General features: G+C 37.3%; 1 protein-coding gene across 2 annotated transcripts in view; it reads right to left on the bottom strand.

Annotated features, from left to right (window-relative positions):
• The window catches only part of MON2 (MON2 homolog, regulator of endosome-to-Golgi trafficking), a 56,447-nt gene that overhangs the window by 24,504 nt on the left and 10,589 nt on the right, over nucleotides 1–21,354 (bottom strand). For both annotated transcript variants that reach the window (XM_019612957.2, XM_010707696.3), the window contains exons 8-21: nucleotides 21,111–21,235; nucleotides 20,669–20,808; nucleotides 16,343–16,496; nucleotides 12,939–13,171; nucleotides 11,602–11,683; nucleotides 10,731–10,912; nucleotides 8,521–8,633; nucleotides 7,645–7,749; nucleotides 7,311–7,391; nucleotides 7,151–7,224; nucleotides 6,987–7,077; nucleotides 5,743–5,844; nucleotides 2,381–2,491; nucleotides 1,436–1,611 (exon numbers count right to left, since the gene is read on the bottom strand). In XM_019612957.2, coding sequence (XP_019468502.1) covers nucleotides 1,436–1,611; nucleotides 2,381–2,491; nucleotides 5,743–5,844; nucleotides 6,987–7,077; nucleotides 7,151–7,224; nucleotides 7,311–7,391; nucleotides 7,645–7,749; nucleotides 8,521–8,633; nucleotides 10,731–10,912; nucleotides 11,602–11,683; nucleotides 12,939–13,171; nucleotides 16,343–16,496; nucleotides 20,669–20,808; nucleotides 21,111–21,235 — 1,769 coding nt within the window. The remainder of the gene's footprint in view (nucleotides 1–1,435; nucleotides 1,612–2,380; nucleotides 2,492–5,742; nucleotides 5,845–6,986; nucleotides 7,078–7,150; nucleotides 7,225–7,310; nucleotides 7,392–7,644; nucleotides 7,750–8,520; nucleotides 8,634–10,730; nucleotides 10,913–11,601; nucleotides 11,684–12,938; nucleotides 13,172–16,342; nucleotides 16,497–20,668; nucleotides 20,809–21,110; nucleotides 21,236–21,354) is intronic.

Genomic DNA, 21,354 nt, shown 5'->3' with positions numbered 1-21,354 from the left:
AATTTCAAATTTCCTCAAGAGTAAAGAAACTTTCTGAACAAAATACATCAGGAGATAGTATTATTAAATATATATATAAATATTTATAAATCTTTGAAATGGATTGAGATTTGAAATGGATGGCATTTGATTTTAAATGTTTTAAATAGATGTTTTTTGAAATGCAACATTAAGTTGAAACCTCAACTTAAAGTACGCAGAACAGATGGGTGGGTAAAATGTATTTTATTTAGTAAGAAAAATATGCATAGTGGTAGCCATACACGTTTCAGTACTATATATTATATTAGACAAAATCTTTTGAAAATATCTGCTGTTAAATACATATTTAATACATATTTAGCCTTCAGAATTAAATTATGAATGCAAACAGATAAAATAAAAATGTAATAAATAATAAAAATAAAAACTTTTGAGGAGTCCTGTGAGCAGGAGTTATCCAGAACCAAAATCTTGTTGTGTGAGAGACAAAATGAAGGAATCAAAAAAAGAGCAGTGCAGTGTAGATAATGCAAAACAGGGAAGGCAGACTACTGCAGCTGCATTTAAATTTAGCTACTGGGCTTTTTAAATGCTTAATATTTAACACAGAAAAGAAAAATCCAAATGTTTGTAACACAAACACCGAATGTCCTTCAGAATACATATTCCAGGGGAAAAAAAAACCAACAAAATAGAACAGAGATATGCTACTTACTTGTTTCAGAATCTCAATTAAAAACACCATTTTTTTCCCCAATTAATTCAAAATGAATATCATAGGTGGGCCACTTCTATTGTATCATAACAGCCAACATAAGATGGAAGCCAGAGAAATGCACACAAACTTGTGCAGGGACAGTAACATTATAACAATGAACTCCATGTAATAAGGTGCATCCTACAAATACATATCTATCCTACCATGTATGTATTTATTCTTGCTGTACTTATGGAAGAACTGTGCATACACTACTTTCCTCCATGTTAATTACACAGTTCTAGAAATTGAAACACACACAAAACTGGAGCACTTCTCTCTCTACCAAAAAATTCCAGAAGTATGCACTCTTCAAGGACTCTAGAGGAAGAGGAAAGGAAGCAGGAAATGAAAGCCTGGTTATATAGCTCATTTTGAAGAACTGCATTGATGGGTAAGTAATCTCTTCTTCTGTATTCAAATGCTAGGCTATTGCATTATCTTGTGTTTGGAAAAAGGTTTCAAAGTCCTTCATGCGAGTGGAAACAGGATAACAGTAAAAGTGTTCTACAGGAAAAATTACCAAAATTACCAAAACTGTGTGTCTGCTGAGTAAAATTGCTCATAAGATAAAAATAGCACAAATTATGCTACTATCAAAGTGGTTGTTAAGTATGAAAATAAAAGCAGAACTCTTTCTACTTTCTATAAGGTTGTCACCTTATATGATTTAAATATTTATTTTTTATCACTTACCCCTGATCACTTCGTATTGCTCCCATGACTCCAAGGACTAATGGCCAACCAGGTCCTAAGCTGTCACCCTGACTCTGTAAAATCTGTAGCACACACTCCAACTGCTTGATCCTGATATCAGGATGACTGATGTTTGACAGCTCCTTGAGTGGATTCAGTAAAAGTAGCTGCAGTCTCTAAAAGTAAACAGTAAATTTTAGCGTCCTTACTATGCTTTAACTGATTCATAATTATTTTTACATATAATAATGAACCAAATAGTACCAATCTAAGATTCCTAAGAAGTTGTTTTTAGAGTGATCCAAATTGCTGGAATTCAGTGTCAGACAGGCCCTTCTAAAAAACTCTTCACAGCAGGACATCTGCATTTTCTTTTCTTTTTTTCTCCCAACCAGTTCTCCAGGTTCCTACAGCATATCCCTACTACAGCATGCTGGCACGGTTGCATAAAAGCTATCATGCAACTTTATACTCATCCAACAGATCTTAAAAATACTATTCACTGAACCCCAGTAAAAATATTAGAATATTTTACTAATAATTTATTGAATAGTTGTGATTTAGAAGGTTAGGCCATTTATTTCTTACATGCCACTACATCACATATTTACATACTGGAACATATAAAGCATTCTGGAATTATTTTGCACTCATGAAGGTGATCCACAATTTGTTCTAATAAACTCACATAATATTCAAGCCTCAGTAGTCTTTGTCATGCATTTGAAAAAGGAGAGGGTAGCTCATTAGAATGCACAAGGTGATTTCCAGTAGTTACAACTGAATGTTACAGCTGTAGGCTTTATAAACTCAATGGTAAAATTGCTTTATGAATGCCTCCTATTCACTGAACTGTAGAAAACTTCCTCTAGGGAAGATTCTGATTTCATGTTCATAATAAGTCCCAGAAAAGGAGGAAAGCAGTTTTTCATAAACTTACTTTACCTGATTCTGTGATAATGGAGGATCGTGGCTGAATGTCAGTCCTGCTTTAATAAGAGAGGTTAAAGCTTCTGCTCCCCATTCTCTCATTCTGGAGTTGGGATGCTGACAAACCTGAAAGCATAACAGTGTTCTGTTTGAAGGCACTTTTATTTAACCAAGATTTAAATATATGTAATATATAAAAATTGAACATTTAAATTGTAGTGGACGTTTAGATAAAATATTCTAGTAAAATTTTTTTTAGAACAATACAACAAATCTCTAAATGTTAAAATCAGGTTTAATACTAAGAACAAATAAAAATAATTATCTTTTGGACAGACATACCTTCTGAATAAGGAAGCAACAGGAAGCAGGGAAAGACACAGAAGGAAACAAATTGAAAACCACAGTAATTCAAGTCAAAACATTCTCCAAAAATCAATATACTAGCTGCTATTTCAGATATTCATAGGTTAAAAAGTACCAAACAAGTCTTCAATGAGTGTCTGAAACTCTTCGGTTTAACTCAACCTTGAGCTACTATAAAATCCTAAATTTCATTTTTCACACACAGCCTAACATTCATAATCAAATAAGGGAGCATGACATTGACTATCACAATATGTGTCTGCTCTTCTATGATCTCAAACACAAAAAGTAACTACATAATGAATGTAAAATAAACCTAAACATTACTATTTCAAAAACATGACAAAATGATAGTGATCATTCTTTCACTCTTAAGTTTCAAATGTCTTTCCTTCTCTTTGACTCCTAGTTACCTGAGCCTACTTGTTTTTCTAATTGCTTTTTTAGAAGAAATTAAAAACACTATGCATAGATACACAGTAATTGTATTTGTAATCCTGTGTCTGTTAGCCTCAAATAAATAAGGCATTTACAGCCTCACTGACTTCAAAACAATTATTTCCATCCATGCTTCCTGCCTGAGCTTAGCTGGTATGAGAATCCAGTCTTTAAAATCCAAGGCAAGATCATAAGGAAGGAAGATGGTTTAGATGGGGGTGGGTTGGTGGACTGTTTTGTTATTAGACACTAGCCAAACTGAAATGGAGAACAAAGCAGAAAAGCTAGCTTCATGTTAAAAAATCCAGAACAGAAATAGCTTGTCTCCTAAATTTATTTTTGTTACTTGACATAAAATGATAGAATTTGAACTACATCATGGTGCTCTGAATCTGACCAGATAATCAGTTTCAGAAATAGGGAAAGAATTCTTCCTTCAGGTTGTGTTTAACTGAATTGGCAGCTGGTGCTTTCTCCTTCCTCACTGTACCTCAAAGACATAGGTTTAAATGGAAATAATGCGGTACTTTAAAATAAATTGCATCTTCTGAAAAAATAGTGGCAAATATGCATGATGGATAATAGACTGAAACAGACTGCGTACTATAGGAAAACATGGACTCCCAAGGTGTGGATGATGAACCTTATATTTCTCTTATCTTTTTCCCTTCCAAGACAATGTCTGCTTTAAGTTGTTAAACCTTTAAGTATCCAAAAATATTTTTTTCTCCTAGATGTAAGACTATTTGGAGATGATCTCCATAAATAAGATCAGAGATAGCCAATCCTTAATACTGTTTAAAATAATGCACTGGTTCAAAGGAAGCATCTGACACTCTGGAAAATAAGGAAGAAAATCTCTCTGCTTGCACTGGGTTTATGTGGCAAGGTACAGCATGGGGGGTGGGAGGGGAGGTGGGTAGGTGCTGCAGGAATGCCTTTTGTGAGAAGAGACCAGGAGCTGCTCTGTGGTGGGCACTGCAAGTTCCAGCCAGCTTCCGAGGGGACCCACTGCTGACCAAAGCTGAGGTGATCAGCGAGGTTGGTAGCACACTTCTGTGATAACGTATTTAAGAAAAGGTTAAAAAAAAAAGAAAAAAAAGGTGAAATGTTGTGCAGCAGCTATTAGAGTGTGCAGTGAGAAAACGTGAGAGAAACAACTCTGTAGGTAGATCAATGAAGAAGGAGTGCTCAAGGCACTGGAGAAGAGATTCCCCCTGCAGCTCATGGAGTACCACAGCAGAGCAGATCTCCATGTGCAGCCCAGGAAGAAGCCCATGCATGAGGATAAAGCCTGAAGGAAGCTGCACCCCATTAAGAACCCCTACAGGAGCAGGATCCCAGGCAGATCTATGGTCCATGGAGCGAAGCCCACAAGCCCACACAGGAGCAGGTTGTTTGGCACAAACTGCAGCCCACAGAGGGCCCATTGTGGAGCAGTCTTGAGGAACTGCATCCCATGGGAAGGATCCACTTTGGGGTTGTTCATGAAGGACTGTATCCTATGTGAGGGTTACCACACTGCAGCAAGGGAAGAGAGTGAGGAGGCTGGAGCAACAGAGAAAGTACAGTGGATTGACCACAACCCCCATTGCCCATCCTCTGCATTTCTTGTGGGTAAGGAAGATACAGAAGAATCAGGAGTGAAGCTGAACTCAGGAAAAGAGAGGGGGTGTGCAGAAGGTGGTTGTAGTTTTATTTTCCTATTCTGTTATTCTTCTCAGTTACTAACTGTCAATAATCTTCCCAAAGTCATCTGTTTAACCCACATCACTAATCAGTGACCAATCTCTCTGTCCTTATCTTGATCCACGAGCTTTGTACAACTTACTTTCTCCTCCTATCTTGCTGAGAGATGGAATGGGTGAGCAATTACATGAGCTCTTTGGAGCCAGCCAAGGTAAATCCACTATAGTCCTTTACTGTCTTTAAATATACCCCGCCCTTGTATTTCACTCTTCTACCTATCCCTTGTATTTCGCTCTTCTACCTATCCCTGCAGAGGATTAAAACTTTACAAGTACACTCTGTAACCTGGTTTTAGTTTCAAATTCAAAATATAAGATCTTTTCCTTGACAAAAGAAATTTTTAATCTAGGAATTAAAATATTTACTTTACAAATGACACCTACCTTGCTATTTTTATAATGGTATTCTCTTGAAGAAACAATTGAAAATATTACTTCACATTTATTAAAAACAAACAAGAAAACTTTGTTGGTTTATCTAATGGCTTCAATCTATTCAGTAAATACATCTCAAAATCTCCCACATATTTGCACCACTTGACTCCAAAATGAAAACTCTTTGTGTTGCAGTAAATATAACACACATATGGTGCATAAATACTGACAGCACCGTAAAGACAAAGTCAGTAAGAGCTATTAGATACTGAAATTTAAATATTTAAATTAAAATTGCAATGCAAACTGCAAAAATAAGTATAAAACAATACATTTAAACACTTTAGATTAAAAAAACCCAAACATTTACACTTCAAAAATGCACTGTCATAAGGCAATACCTTATTGCATGCTAATTTCTAGTGCAACTTAAAAAAGACAATTAGTTACCTCCAGAAGATGACCCGTCAGAGGTCTCCAAAGAATCTCAATCCTGTGCATGTTAACTAGTCCTGTTTCCAGTAATTTAGCAACAGCAAATAGGGATGGCTCCTTAGTAAAAGAGAATTTGAATACATGACTTTGAGGTAACTCAGATGATGTCAGAGCCATTCACTACACTATCATTTGTAAATTAAGATGTCTCCACTGTGTTTCATAAGCTATTATCACAGCATTTATAGTCCAGGTAACATAGCTGGGAAGTTTCCACGGCATCTGCAGTACTTCATGAGAAGCCACAAGGGGGTAGCAACAGCATATAATCAAGAACACATTTTTCCTAATTTTTCATGGTTTTCTCCAAAACCTCGTTTTTACACTCATAGGCCTCCCTACAACCAGTTTTATAACATATTTAATTAGCAAAACAGTCTCTTACCCATCGCAACTTGCAAAGGTAAAAATTGTATATGAACAAATAAAACGTTTAAGATTCTCCCTACTCTTTATCTTATATTTCCCATTCATCAAATACATATGCAAACATTGATTTGTTGAAGCTTATGATAAATCAATGAACATATATTAAAAAATGACTTGCAATGTAATTTTTCTGCTCTTCACTATTCCCATTTCCACTGAATTTTAATTCTAATTTTCAACTAATTTTAAACACAACATTTACTTATTTTAATTTATTCTCTTTTCTCTGCCTTGTTACTGTAATTGTCAAATATTATAAAGAACATTTTCTGTCATGATCATCTCTATGGTAATAGATCAAGTAAAAACTTTCAGAAATTCTCATCTGGGATTAGATTATGACTAGGAGAAGACATGCTCAATTTTCTTCAATCACAGGATCTTTAACCATCCTGGGCTAGGAGTTATTTTCTCTGGCTGACAGGAATACTATCATTTCCCCAGGCAAGTAAGAATTAGTTGTTTTTTTTAATACCTGAGTTGTCATGCTTTATCTGAAGCGTATTATTAAAAAAATATTGAAAATGAACACCTAACAGAACATACTGTGCCAGACAGAAATTCTGACCTCTGCAATTATAAAGGCTTTATAGAGTTTTATCTATTCACAATCTGATTAATAGAAACATTATTTTTTATTCTGGAGTAAAAAATCAGATACGTTGCTGTCTTAATATTGGAAACAGTTTATAAGACAAATATACAAGTCTTCTGCCCATATCACCAAAAAAAAAACAAACCAAGAAGAAAATAGAGAGTTCTTTTTATACCTTATTGTTTCCATAGGCCATATCCATGGCTTCCAGAGACAAGGAACAAAGGGCATTTATTAAGTGATGCAAAGATACATCATCAAGGTACCTGAAAAATAACAGCTATCAAAACACTGTCAAGTTTAATACATACATGTTTTTTTAATTATAAGGTTTCTTACTGCGAGCTTTCAAAAAGTCTTGATAGTATGCTGGATATAACTGGTAGATCAGTCATAACTGCTGTAGTCAGAACCTTGAAAAAAGACAGAAACGTATCTTACAGATTGCAACAGAAAATACCACATAATCGTTCACTATAAAATGTACAACTTTGCTTACTGTGCTGGGCCCTTCTACAGCTCTTCCAGGTTTTAAGGCACCCCCAACACCAGGTTTCAGTCCCAGAATCCACACAAGATGCTGAAATACACAAAGATGGTTTTCAGCATGAAAACTCTTCAAGCAGCAGCAAAACTAACGTTCTATTCAAGCTAGCTGGTAGCATTCCAACTAAACAAAATTCAAGGAAAATGCCACAGTATTTACTCAAGGCAGTAAAAATATGCCAGGAGCAGAATCAAAGTTCTTTCTATTGGTCACATAAAAATTCAAAGCCAATGTATGTATAACGAAAAAGTAAGGTATCAGAAACCATAAATACTTCCTGATATACCTGAAGAGTAGCCAAGACAAGTTGCCACGATGTACCAAGAACAGCCCCATGGCAGTGAGCTAAGTTGAGCAATGTCCTCATACACTGGATATTTTTCGAAGTCAGCTGGAAAAAAAATATATACATATATTGTTCTACAGTAATAGTATTTCTAGAGGCACTAGTTTTGACTGGAATAGAGATAGCTTTCTTCAAAGCAGCTCACACTGTGCTATAACTTTTTTTTTTAACTTACTGAATGGTCTTTATCCCAACCCACAAGTTTTCTACCTTTTGAACCTTTTGATTCTCTTCTCCCATCCTGATGTGGTGATAGGGCTGAGTGGGAAACTAAGCACCTGTGTCGTGCTTAGCTGCCTTCTAGGGCCATCCAGGGTTAAGCCATGACACTAGAAAGGCTGCCATTTTTTACTGAACAGTTTAAAGACTATATCTTGTCTGCAGTGGTGCAATATATCTTTTTTTAGGTAATTCAGTATCTCTCCTTCTCTCAATCTTATCTTCCTGGGCTTGAATACAATTTGATCAGTGCCATCTCCTCCCAATATCACATTATTATCAAAGACACAAAGTCAATTACTTCAGACTTAAATGCATCTTCTCTATAAAATCCGAGTCAATCTTATGACAAAACATAAGCAAACTTTCATATACACAAATGACAGCTGAGACCCAAGTTTTTTTCAAACAACAGATTCAGGCTGAATAAAAGCAGCTTCTGAAACATGCTGCCCTGGACAGCGATCCAAAAGAAAGCTTAGGATAATATTTCATTGTTTGTAAGAATGCTGCTTATCTATTGCCTCTTTTGAGACATACTGAGATGCAAAAAGAAGTTAGTAAGCAAGACAGGTATCACCCACAAGTTGTACTTACCATTACTGTTCCTTGTGGCTGAAGAGCTAAGGGCTGTCCTACTGCCACAACTTGCTGATGAGACTCGCTTGAGGGACTGATCATTTGAACATTCTGTCCCTGAATGGAATATGCTAGAGGAAAATGAAAAAATATCCAAATTTAAAGTCCAGTACCTGCTGTAGTAACAACAACCACCACTCCTGAGTAATGGCAAACCTCCTGAAATTTTTTTCACAGTATTAGCTTTAAAATAGCTGACTTCAATTAAGTCTTTGGTTGTATGCAGACTGCATCATTATGCTACAGGGTTAAATGAACCAGTACTAATTCCTCCCTTCCTTTTGCAATATATAAATATATTTTATGTCAAGAGTAAAATTTTTTGCTAAGTTGGTAAGATAAGCCTCAGGCTACGTCTCAACTGGGTTATCTGCAGTTATTATCTATTAGTAGTATAACTGTGTGCTACCACTGTAGTAAGGCACTCAAAAAATGAAGATTTCAGAAGTGTTACATAGTGATGTCTTTTCAATACAAGACACCACAAATCCTTTTTATAACTCACCTGTAAAACAAAGACAAACCTAAATAAAATACCATTAAGTTCAGTGCTTCATCTTCACAGAAGTTAGAATACCTCAGTAATACGTACTGCTTTGTATACCTCTGGTTTCATAATACACTTAGTTCCTTCACAGGCTAGAGAAAAGGTTCTGGTCTTTGTTCTAATACTGAAGTATTTTTGTTTTAAGAGGTCTAATGTTAAATCCACCTGCCTATTCACCAGGCAGTTGCAGTTCTGGCTACAGAGCAATTAATTTTCAAAATTAACAAGAGAGTATATTCTCAACTGGCATATCCAATTATTTACAACATTATCTCAGGATGTAGAAACCATCAACTGAATGTCTTGTAAGCTGAACAGCATCCAGAACTTAAGACCTATTTATGCAGTAAGTTCTATTAATCACTATACAACTGTAGAAAAAACCACAGTACACTACAAATGCAGAATATTCTAGTCAGTAACTATCTGAGTTTCCTGCCAAGGACTTTTTCAGAATTTGAATGCCTTAATTACATATCCTAACATATCTTTAGGATGATGGACAGACCTCCTTAGAAGGTAAATTTCTGACATACACTAAGCATCTGGGGAGGTTTTAGGCTGGTTAAAATTATACCTAATAAATGGTGCAGGTTCTGGAAAGCAAGCAGTCTAGATTCTGACTCTAGATTCTGACTAAATTTAGTATAGTCAAATACTTTACAACAAACAGTAATACTGTTGTACATCTTTGCACAGAATCAGAATCACAGAATGGCCAGGGTTGGAAGGGACCTCAAGGACCATGAATCGCCAACCCCCCTGCCACATGCAGGGACACCAACCTCCACATTTAATACTAGACCAGGCTGCCCAGGGCTCCATCCAGTCTGGCCTTGAACACCTCCAGGGACAGGGCATCCACAACCTCTCTGGGCAGCCTGTTCCAGCACCTCACCCACTCTCTCTGTAAAGAACTTCCCCCTGACATCCAACCTAAATCTTTCCTCCCTCAACTTAAAACCATTTGCCCTTGTCCCGCTGTTATCTACCCTTTCAAGGAGTTGATTCCCCTCCTGTTTGTAGGCTCCTTTTAGGTATTGAAAGGCTGCAATGAGGTCACCCTGCAGCCTTCTTTTCTCCAGGCTGAATAAGCCCAGCTCCCTCAGCCTGTCTTCTTAGGGGAGGTGCTCCAGTCCCCTGATCATCTTTGTGGCTCTCCTCTGGACCCTCTCTAACAGCTCTCTCTCTTCCTTGTACTGGAGGCTCCAGACCTGGACGCAGTACTCCAGATGGGGCCTCACAAGAGCAGAGTAGAGGGAGACAATCACTTCCCTGTCCCTGCTGGCCACCCCTCTCCTGATGGAAGTCAACTATATCCTGAGAAAATCTGGGTTTAGATTGGTTTACAGCCATAACTTCTTCACAGTGGGGGTGACAGAACACTGGAAGAGGCTGCACAGGGAGGCCGTGGATTCTCCTTCTCTGGAGATATTCAAGATCCACCTGGACGCCTACCTGTGCAGACTGCTGTAGGGAGCCTGCTTTGCAGGGGAGCTGGACTAGATGATATCTGGAGGTCCCTTCTAGCCCCTACAATTCCGTGATTCTGTGATTGATGGACAAAATGTAGAGCAAAATTAAACACATTTGAACAATAGAGGAAAATCTATATACTTACATTTGCTGGACAGAGCTGCAGTTGTGCTATTTAATACAGTAAGAGCATAGTGAGGAGGTAAGGATCCTTTGCAAATGGCAGTGATAAAGGCATCTCTTGATGTTACAAGACCTAGTCTTCCACAGAGTGCAGCCATAGTTAATTCTGCTTTTAAAATATTTTCAGTAGCAGCTTCATCAGTGCTGAAACGGTAGACAGTGTTTACTAAGAATTAACCCATGGCACAGAAGCAGCTAACCCAAATTGAAATCAATGAGAACTCATACTTTGAAATTGGAACACCATAAACACTGAAAAACAAGCACAACCAATCAACAAAATTCTTCAGAAACATTTCCTATAAAACTGTTCCTTAGTTATGAATGACTTTACAAAAGAGACTATGAGGAGATATTTAACACCAATTTCAGAAAATAGTGTCTGATAGGAAAAAGACTCTTTGAAAGCCATGCAATAGTTACTAAGGTTATTACTTAGTAAACAGCTCCTCCATTTGAAAGACTGTATATTAATAACAATTGTTGAAATATTAACAAGTACTGAGACTCTTATCAACACTAATCACAATGTGAGTAGAATCACTTCATCATATTGAAATATTCAGTCAAATTAAAAAAGAATAAGATTTAAATAGTTAAGTGGAAGTGTTTGAAATTCAAATTAATTTTCCTATATTGAACTACAACCATGGTTCCATGTAGATTATACTTAGTAGATCTTCACTCAGCCTCGCAATCACCAACCCCCAGACCTCTTATTGCATACTAAGAATAGCTCTCTCAAAGAACAATCAACCAATAGACAAACTCAGATCAAAATATAACTGAAAATATCATCTCTGAAAGATCATAAGAAATGGAAGATCAAATACCTTGCATCAAGTAGGAGAGACAATGCAGCAAGAAGACCACACCAACATGCATTTACCATTTCTTCCCAAACAGCTCTGCTAACTTGAAATAAATACATAATTATTTAAAGTAGAAACAAATAATTGAAATTTTTAAAAGTAAAATATTATAACAAACTGTTGGTGTTGGAACTTTTAAGTTTGTGTGTGTATATATACACAAACACATATGTATATATAAAGACACATGCACAGAAACACGTATGCATGCACTCACACCATTACCATTTAAACAGACTAGGTAAATATGGTAAAAATGTAACAAGTGCAATGCTTATTCTAAATTACATTTTAAAAAATCCTACGAAGTTATATAAAACTGTTTTTAATCCTTTTCTACAAAAATAAGTACGCATGTATGCATAAGTGCATAACGGTGGAATATCAGGTAAACAAGAAACATTCTACTGAAATTTTGCAGTGCAGGAACTATCTCTCCCCTTGTCTGTTAGAGCTCTCCAGGTTACTGGATATATACAGATATTTCATTTCTCTAATGTATTAAGAAAATAAAAGAGGCCTAACAAAACTAAAATGTGCCTGTAAATCCACAGAGCTTTCTTTTTCCCTCAGCCACTACGAGACCCAGGCCAAACTTGTGCTGCTTGCAGCACCATGGAGAGCTCTGCAGCATTAGTGGAGAGCTCTGCGTTCGGCAGGGACTGCGGATGATGATTAAACAAGCTTACAGGATCTCAGCTGCCAGGTACACAAGTCAGTGTGTCATGAGATTTTATATATATATATTCTGCGTATATATATACAGACTCTCCATATTTTGCACAAATACAAGCTCATATTACTTCTGGTTTTAAATAAATTATGCTCTTCCCATATACTTGTAACTCACTTAAAATCTTTCCATTAAAATATTTGTCTTTTAGTTTCATTAGTAGAAATACAGCTTTCTTGTAATACAGTCTTAACTGGCACATTCCTTTCAGTTAAGTTTCTTCTTAAGAAGAGTAAAGGACAAAGGAAGGAAGAAAAACCATTCTGGAGAACAAAATGCCTAATCTCTCTCTCTCACATCTCAGAAACAAGTAAAACAGTATCAATTCACCATAATGAAGGTAGAACTAAGGTGCTAGAGGACAGAAGTGTTATATCAAGTCAAGTTTTGTAAGACTACTGCTGTTCTGTTACAAAATAAACCAAAAAACAAAACCGTCTTCCATCATTAAAAATATTTATGTAAGATTTTAAAGCAATAAATTCAAGCAACAAAGCACTAACTCCCCTAATCCAACTTTGCATAAAACTGTTGCACATTAGACAGCATTTGCATTTTCAAATACCTAGCTCTTTGTCTGACTGGTCAGACATAGACTGTAAGTCCTGACGCTCTGAAGACTGTGCTGGTAATGAAGTTGTCTCTGTTGTGCTTTGACTGCCTGTTTCTGCCTCTCCCAACTCTCCTTCAATCATGGTAGTGATACCACGGACAAGATCCAGTAAACAGTGAAATGCCACCGACATAGCATAGCCTTCAGGAATTGTAGGTGGTTCTACTTTGTCCAGCATTTCCAAACTGAAAAATCGAAAGCATTACAGGTAGGTAAGTAATAGTTACAACTGTGATTAAAAACAGCAACAAAAACAAAGATTCCAAATCGATATCAAGTGCTAACAGGCCCCAAATAACCTTGACAACTTACAGCAACTCGAGAAAATCAACTACTTGACTAAGTAGCTAATTAAAAGGGTAAATGAAGCATTAAGTAAAATAGTAAATTAAAGGGTGCAAACACTGAGTACAGTTATGAAGTTAACACATACAATAGGTATCACTCAATAAATTATTCTCCTTTTTTTACAATACTTATAGCTGCTGCAAGTGAATGTGTCCCAAAGAACATAATTACATAGAAAAAAAAAAGCAGAAGAAATAGGTCAGAAAGTCACGACAGTGGGAATATTGTTATAACAAATTGAGAATAAGCCAGATGTTCCAAGCTGAGTCCATACAATCAAAAAAGTCTGCCAGAGCAAGATAAGGTATGAGTAAATATTCTTAAACTACATGCATACATAGACAATGGCAGTTACTTGTATGAAGAGGAAACACTGGATTTCACTGCTGGATATCATGCAGTTAAATCATCATCAAGAAATGCACCCTCATTGTTACTTTTCTTCATATTTTTCCTTAGAAGATTATGAAGAGCTGCTGGGTTACAAGCCCAACAAGAAACAAGTTGTAGCTGCTGCAGCAGCAGTATCTGCACAAGCAAAGGTGGTCTGTTACAGAAACTACCTGCTATCCCAACAACTACTGTTCCAGGATTTGCTTTACAAAACATTCTTAAGAAGATTAAATATCCCAACTGTAGTATACCAAAGATAAATTTTATACTTTAGTGCCTCCACAGCTTTCTGCCCAAAGATTCACCCTTCCCTGAACATGTAATTCTTCAGTTATTAATTCAACTTTCCTGAAGATGGCTGCTTGCGGCATCTGAGGGAATATGAAGTATAGGTAGATCAAATGTTCAACTTTTCTTTCTACTCTTAAAGACATAAGGGAGGACAGAAGAAACAATACTCATTTCATATTGAAAAAATAGCAACAAAAATAAATAAAGGGTAGTTGTGACACCAAAAACAGAGCAGTAATTGAGTAAAGTGTGATGACTCCATAAAAGCAAATAGTAACAGTGTCGTTACAAATAAAGCATAGCTTTGTCAACTGTTTGGCATTCAGACAGATACTGATTTCAACACCTGAATCTTGGATCAGCACTACAACAACACGGGATTTCTGTATTGTATTTAGTTTACACCTGACTATGTTGGAGAATGTGGCACAGAGGAAAAAAATGACTAAGATGAAATAAGTCAAACAACCTCTGCTGCAAAAAATAAGTAAAGCCATTAAATTAGCTTACAATCAAATATAGCATTTATTGAAATGTTACAGATTTTAGAAATTGCTACTCTAATTTTTGAAGTCTCAAGTCTGATTTCTGTAACACCTATTTTAAGTAGAACCGCTAAAAGTGAGGTTTGGGGGATAAGAGGTCAGCTGAAAAAAAGGTACAACTGAATGGATTCCAAAGACGGAAAAGCAGGCATCTGTATGGGAACTGCTGAATCACGGCCTGAATCTCTGATTGATCACTTGAGGTGAGCAATGAGTCAGCCATGGGAGCACAGGTGAAGGCAATTCACCTGTGCTGCCAGAAGGGGTGGAGCCTGGCTCCACCTCTCCTAGACCTATTTAAGAGCTGACTACCAGTAGGGAAGGGTCTGTTCTGGAGATTCACTCTGCTGGAGTTTCACAAGTGAGCCTAGGTTATGGGTAAGTGTCCCTGTCTTTTCTGTTTTCTGCTTTGGTGTGATAACTACGTAGCCAAGCTCTCTGCTATACTATAACATTTGTATATTCATTGATTGTACAGCATCAGACAAAAAAGAAGCAATAGTGATCCAGGCTTATGTGATGGTCTGAAAAAATCAACATTCACATACAGGAAAACAAGCCTCCTAAAGGGAGGTTATGATGAGAGGAGGGGTTTGGCCCCACAGGAAATGGCCGCAAGTTGTACCAGAGGAGGTTTAGGTTAAACATAAAGAAAAATGTTTTCTCTCAAAGTGGTCAGGCACTGGAATGGCCTGCCCAGGGGTGTGGAGTTACCATCCCTGGGAATGTTCAAGAGGCATCTGGATGAGGAGCTACAAATATGGTTTAGTAGCTTGTGGTAGCAATGGTAATGGGAGGACAATTGGACTAAATGATCTTGTAGGTCCTTTCCAACCTTGTGATTCTATGATTCTAAGCAGTGTTAAAAGTGGAGGGTAACACAGTCCAACTAAGGAAGTCCCCAAATACTGCTCCAGCAGTTGTGTAATGCAGTCACAATGTAGTGCTTTTCCCTCTTTCCTCCACCTCTTCATCCTCTATCTACTTACAAGTATATGGCTCTAAATAAAATTACTAATGGGTTTAATAGTTACAGCATGCCTATGAGGTGGAGATCGTACACACTAACTTTCAAAGAGGGGAAGGCAAACTGCAGAATAAAACTGCAGAATAGAGTTGTTAGTTCCATGGGAACAGCTACAAGAAATGTTGAAGCAAGTCACTGCATAAAAATAAAATATCTGGTAATTTTATGAAAATCTAATGTCAGCAGTAACAGAAAATCAAAGCAAGGGTGTAACCCAAATCTACAGTTATATCTTAAGTGCAGAGACTACAGAGAAGTGTGACACAGGAGAAACAAACTGCTAACAAGACAGAGTAGCAATAATTCCATTATCTTTCACAGAAGAAAAACAGAATGCAAAAATTACTGAAACAGAATCATAGACTCACTGGAGAGATCCAAAGTTAAGACACAAACATTCAAAGCAGAGCACAGGACACTAGAATGGAGGTGGCAAAATGTTTCTTTCTGAAATTATGTACTATACCAAGATCTAAAAGCAGAGTTAAGTCAGCAACACCATAGTAGAAATAAAATCCAACAGATGCTACAACTGTAGAGGATATTCAGAATGAAATCCAGCTATTTTGGACAAATCAGTTGAAAATTAGACCACCTCTCTCCGCTGAAAAGAAGAAAATTCATAGTATATCTCAATACAAGTGAAATGAACAGCTCATTATTCACTAATTAACAAAAAAAAAAACAACCTTGGACAAGTTGTAAATAAAAGTATTTGTTATATATTTTTTCAGAAAGATAGTGGTACTTACTAGGTAGCTTTAGCACTGCCTTGTACTGTTACATTCAAGATGGGTATCCAGGTACCTCTGTATTCAAAGGCAGGTAATACAGTTGCACCACCTCCCATTCCAAGCACTCCTGGGTTTGTCTGTGCTGATCCAGTGCTCCCTGATGGATTGCTTCCTGTTCAGGAAAACCAAGGGTTAAAATTAACCATTCTCACAATCTAACTTTAGTAATCAGCAAACACTTAGTTTTTTATCTACACTTAGTTTTTTAACTTCAGATACACTGATTAATCTCAGATGCCCTACTTGATGCATCACCACCAACACAAAAAACTACTTTTGAGCTCCCCCTGCTGTCTACAACAGGTACAATGTGCAAAGTAATCAGTTTAAAAGGTATGGCTGTTCCACAGTAACTGCCTGCCCTTAGTACTTTAAGTCAGAATAAAATGTTTCTGTATCAGGCATAGCAGCATTCCTAACGCTGAACAAACCGAACTTCAGTGGCCTCAATGAAATAATAAATATTTCAGTGAAGATTCAATCAGCTTTCAAATTTAAGGACTACTTGAGTTGCATTTAGATCTCAGAAGTATTAGGAAAGAGAGGATAATCACTTCAAGAATAAAGATCACCACTAACTTTAAAGATTTCAGAATTGTAGGGAACATGAAGAGAACTTAAGTGTCTGAATCTGTTCCATGCCAAAGCAGGAGGAAAAAAAAACATCAGGGAAGACCCACCCAGCACATAGGAGGTACTGGTTCCAACTCAAGAAAAAAAAAAAAATTAAAAATACCCCAGATGAAAGGACAAGGAAGTTTGTACATATATGACTCCTGTATGTGGAAAGAATACATGAGCTAGAAGGATGTGCTGCAAATTTAGGCTCTATCTGTATAGACAACACAGAAAAAAGGGCAGAGTTCCAAAGGTGACTCACAGCACCTACCAACAGTATAACAGCGTGCTCTCTTGTAAGCATATTGAGAAGTTAAATTACTAATTCAGGCAATATGAATACAAGTAGAAACCTATGTATATATACTTCAATATAGGAAAGCTTAACAGATTTAAAAAAAAAAAAGTCACACTGGTAAACCACACTCTGCCACTGATGTAAAAGTAATTACAGTAGTGTGGTTTTCTGCAATCCTACCAAAAGCAGTCAAAATATTCTTTTCAACACTACTCCTTACAGCAGTAAAAAAGAATGACACAAAACTTTGGCAGATGCAGCTTTCACCTTCTCATAAAATCATAGAATGGTTTGGGTTGGAAGGGACCTTGAAGACCACCCAGTTCCAACTCTCTGTTGTGGGCAGGGCTGCCACACACCAGCTCAGGCTGCCCAACACCCCGTCCAACTTAGCCTTGAGTGCCTCCACAGATGGGGCACTCACAGCTTCTCCGGGCAGACTGTTCCAGAGCTTCACCACTTTTTGGGTGAAGAATTTCCTCCTAACAGCTAATCTAAATCTCTCCTCTTTGAGTTTAAAGCTATTCCCCCATTCCCTATCACTATGTCAGTCTGAATGTTAGTCCCCCTCCTGTTTATAAGTTCCACAGAAGTACTAATATGCCACAGTGAGAATATTCTCTTTTCCTAAGCAAGGCCAGTTCAACCTTTCTTCATAGGTGTAGTGCTTCAGCCCTCTGAGCATCTTCTTGGACCTCCTCTGGTCCACTCCAACAGCTCTACATCTTTCCTGTGCTGGGGTCCCCAGGCCTGAATGCAGTACTCCAAATGAGGTCTCACAAGGGCAGAGTAGAGGGGGACAATCCCCTCCCTTTTCCTGCTGGCTACCCTTCTTTTAATGAAGCCCAGGATATGGTTGGCCTTCCAAGCTGCTGATGGCTCATGTCCAGCTTTCTATCCACTAGAACCCACGAGTCCTTCTCCTCCTCAGGGTTTTTGCAGGAAAAAAGAGGGCCCCAAGTGGCACTGTTTTTATCTATAGACACAAGAGAGAAATCCTTCTGATTTTCTGTCTTCATAACGGGTCAGAAAACCCTGATATAAACTGGGGCCCTGGTGGGCTGGCGAGCACAGGCCAGCAATATGCCTTGGCAGAGGTACAGCCAGCAGAGCAAGGGAATTGATTACCTCACTCTGCTCAGCATTTCTTAGACTGCATCTAGATTCTGCATCCAGTTTTGGCCCTACACTACAAGACATGCACAAACTGGAGTGTGTTCAGAGGAGGTTCATGAAACTGGTAGGGTGATGGAGTACTTGTACTGTGAGTGAGGAGGAGGAAGAGCTGACTACATTCAGTGTGGAGAAATATCTCTTGGGGAACCTCAAAGCAGCTGCACTCCGCCCTGTGAAGATGTCAACCAGAAGAGCTCCAGACACTTTGCAGTGATGCATGGTGGGACAGAAGGAAATAATTGACTTACATTGCATCACAAAGTTTACAGACCCATAAGGAAAGAAACAGGCAGGGGAGGAGGTTGTCCAGAGAAGTTCTGCAATCTCCACTGTTAGAGGTCCCCAAGAGCTGCCTGGGTAACGCTCTGAGCAATGTGGCACAACTTTGTGCAAAAGGCGTGAACCAACTACCCTGTTGCAAAAGTAAAGCTCAAAAACCAACCACCTGGATACAACCACCTGCTACCAAAGGACTGTCATTCCAGTCAGAAGATTCGATTCAAAAAATCAAGTTGCACTGATCTGCTCTTTGTCAGGTGTGGCCATAGAAGGAAAAACGTAGATGAGAAATGTATGAGAAAGAGATGTGAAAATCACTCAGTCAGAGAGAAGTAAAAAGGTAAAGGAGAAACAAAATGAAGTGATAAGCCAGAGATATAATGACACTACTAAAGGTATGAGCCTGCTGCAATGCTATTTTACATGAATGGAAAGTGTAAGTTTTGAGGAGAAGGTGAATGTGTTTTATGATGAAAACTGATTTTCTAATTTTCTTAAATGGATCAATCTAATCCAGAAATAATATTCCTGTAACAGTTTCCATACAGAAAACTATCAAACAACTAAAAATACTAACAAGTTACTTCATGTAAATAATACTAACATCAAATTTTAATTCAAACTTCATCAGGGAAATATGGAAAGTATGCGTCTAAGCCCAGATTTTTTAATGTTTATTTATTTAATAGCAGACATGCTTCCAGAACCCTGGAAAGAAATAGAAAGCCCTAAATCGGATGTGACTACCTGCAAAGGGATTAACAGGAAGACCATTCCTTCTTATAATAAATAAAATATACCTAGAGAAATGCCACAACTCTGGTTGCACGAAAAGATAATCAAGTTTATTTTCAGTAAGCAACTACTTTCATTTTACAGAAAACACAAAGATCATCTGTAAAACACAGAGCAGCCTTTCTACCCTTTGGCTTCCTCAGTCCAGTTTTGTCCTTAAAAATCCAGAAGAATATACTATTGTCTCTCAAAATAGGAAGCAAACACGCTGTCTAAATACTTCAGTTGTACATAGCTCTAAGTAACATCCCTCCCAGTCAGACAGAATTCAATTTATAGTAGTTAGAAATTAGAAATAAATCACTCAATTTCTTTCTGAAAAGATGTGAACCAAAGAGCTTGGTAGCTGTAGAAAGAGAACAAATGCAACTATGCTGTTTGAGGGCTAAATCTTCTCCATGATACAGGTATGTAACATCATCTATTGTAGCAGATCTGAAAACTATTGCTCTGAAAGTAATGCCTCCTGCTTTATTATGTTGGCCCAGAACATCAGAAGCAGATGTTGGTGGTATGGCAGTAGAGGCTGAACCTTCCTGCCAATATTCCATTCCATTTTGTTTCTGTGTGATAGATGGCAGCAGTGGGGCAATCTGACAGAACAGTGCCTGACATGGAAGTGTGTATGAAGCAGAAGTGTGGAATTTAATTCCTCCAAACAGAAAAAATTGCTGACATTCATTGATGATGTTTGTTGAATGCTTATGGAGACCAAATAGTGGGTGTGAGTACAGTGAAACTGTGGGCAGTGCATTTCAACAGCACTGACAGTAACAGCAAATTTTTACAAGTGTGGCATGCAGGCTTTTGCTCACTGCTGGCAAAAATACATAGCTAATGGTGGTACACTGAAAAATAGTGTTTTGTAGCTGAGAATTTGCTCTATCAAATAAGGCTATTGTACTCTTTGTATCTATCACAGTTTCCATGGAAATAAACCTGGGGTATTACTTTCGGAGTGAGCTAAAGTGTTTGTTTCAAGCTAGCTTTCCAGATAAATAAACAATAAAAAACAGGACTATATAAAACCAAATGCATATACTGAATCAAATCAGAACTTACTATTACAAGAAAAAAAAAAAAAGAAAATTAAATCTAAAATAAGGACAAAGCCTTACCAGTTTGGTTTGGCGTCACTGATGTATTCCCTGTACTTGGTACAAGAAATAGTGATTGGATGAAGGACCCCAGCGCATTCACAATATCCCGGAAAACTTTAGTGGAATGTTGCTTCATATCATAGGACTGACAAAAGGACCTGAAAAGTATTTTATGAAATATAATAAGCATTTGATAAATTAGAGACTAAAATTTTTTCTGCAAATCAGATCATTTACCCATCAGTTTGGGTAAATGTTTTTTGGGAACATGCAAATAACTGTAATTCATCCCTTCCTGGATAATTAGCATTGCCTAATGCTTTATATAAAATTACCTTCAGGAGTTTATTGAATGTAAGTTTCATCCCATTTAAAATGTTTTAGAAAGCATTTTCCAGCAAAGAAAAATAGCAAGATTTCTTAAAATGTAAGTAAGAGGGAAACTTGCTGTATGTTATACCTTAATAGCTGAGGCTGCACACAAAGCCTGTGAATAGATTCTACTGCAACAGCTCTTAGCCACTGTGGTTTGTCTGCATCCAGAAACTTAACCAGCAATGACAGAAATATTTCACATTCCGTCACCTAAAATACAGAGTTTATAGTCACTGAATTAAAAGAAAAAACTTTCTGCAAAATATCTTTCCTGAATTCTTGTGTCATCTTAAAAGTCCTATCCTAACAAGTTATGCACAGGATCTAAA

This window comes from Meleagris gallopavo, chromosome 1, assembly GCF_000146605.3.
Source record: "Meleagris gallopavo isolate NT-WF06-2002-E0010 breed Aviagen turkey brand Nicholas breeding stock chromosome 1, Turkey_5.1, whole genome shotgun sequence".
Lineage (NCBI taxonomy): Eukaryota > Metazoa > Chordata > Aves > Galliformes > Phasianidae > Meleagris > Meleagris gallopavo.
The sequence above is the reverse complement of the archived record's forward strand: the minus strand, read 5'-3'. Positions and strand labels throughout refer to the sequence as shown.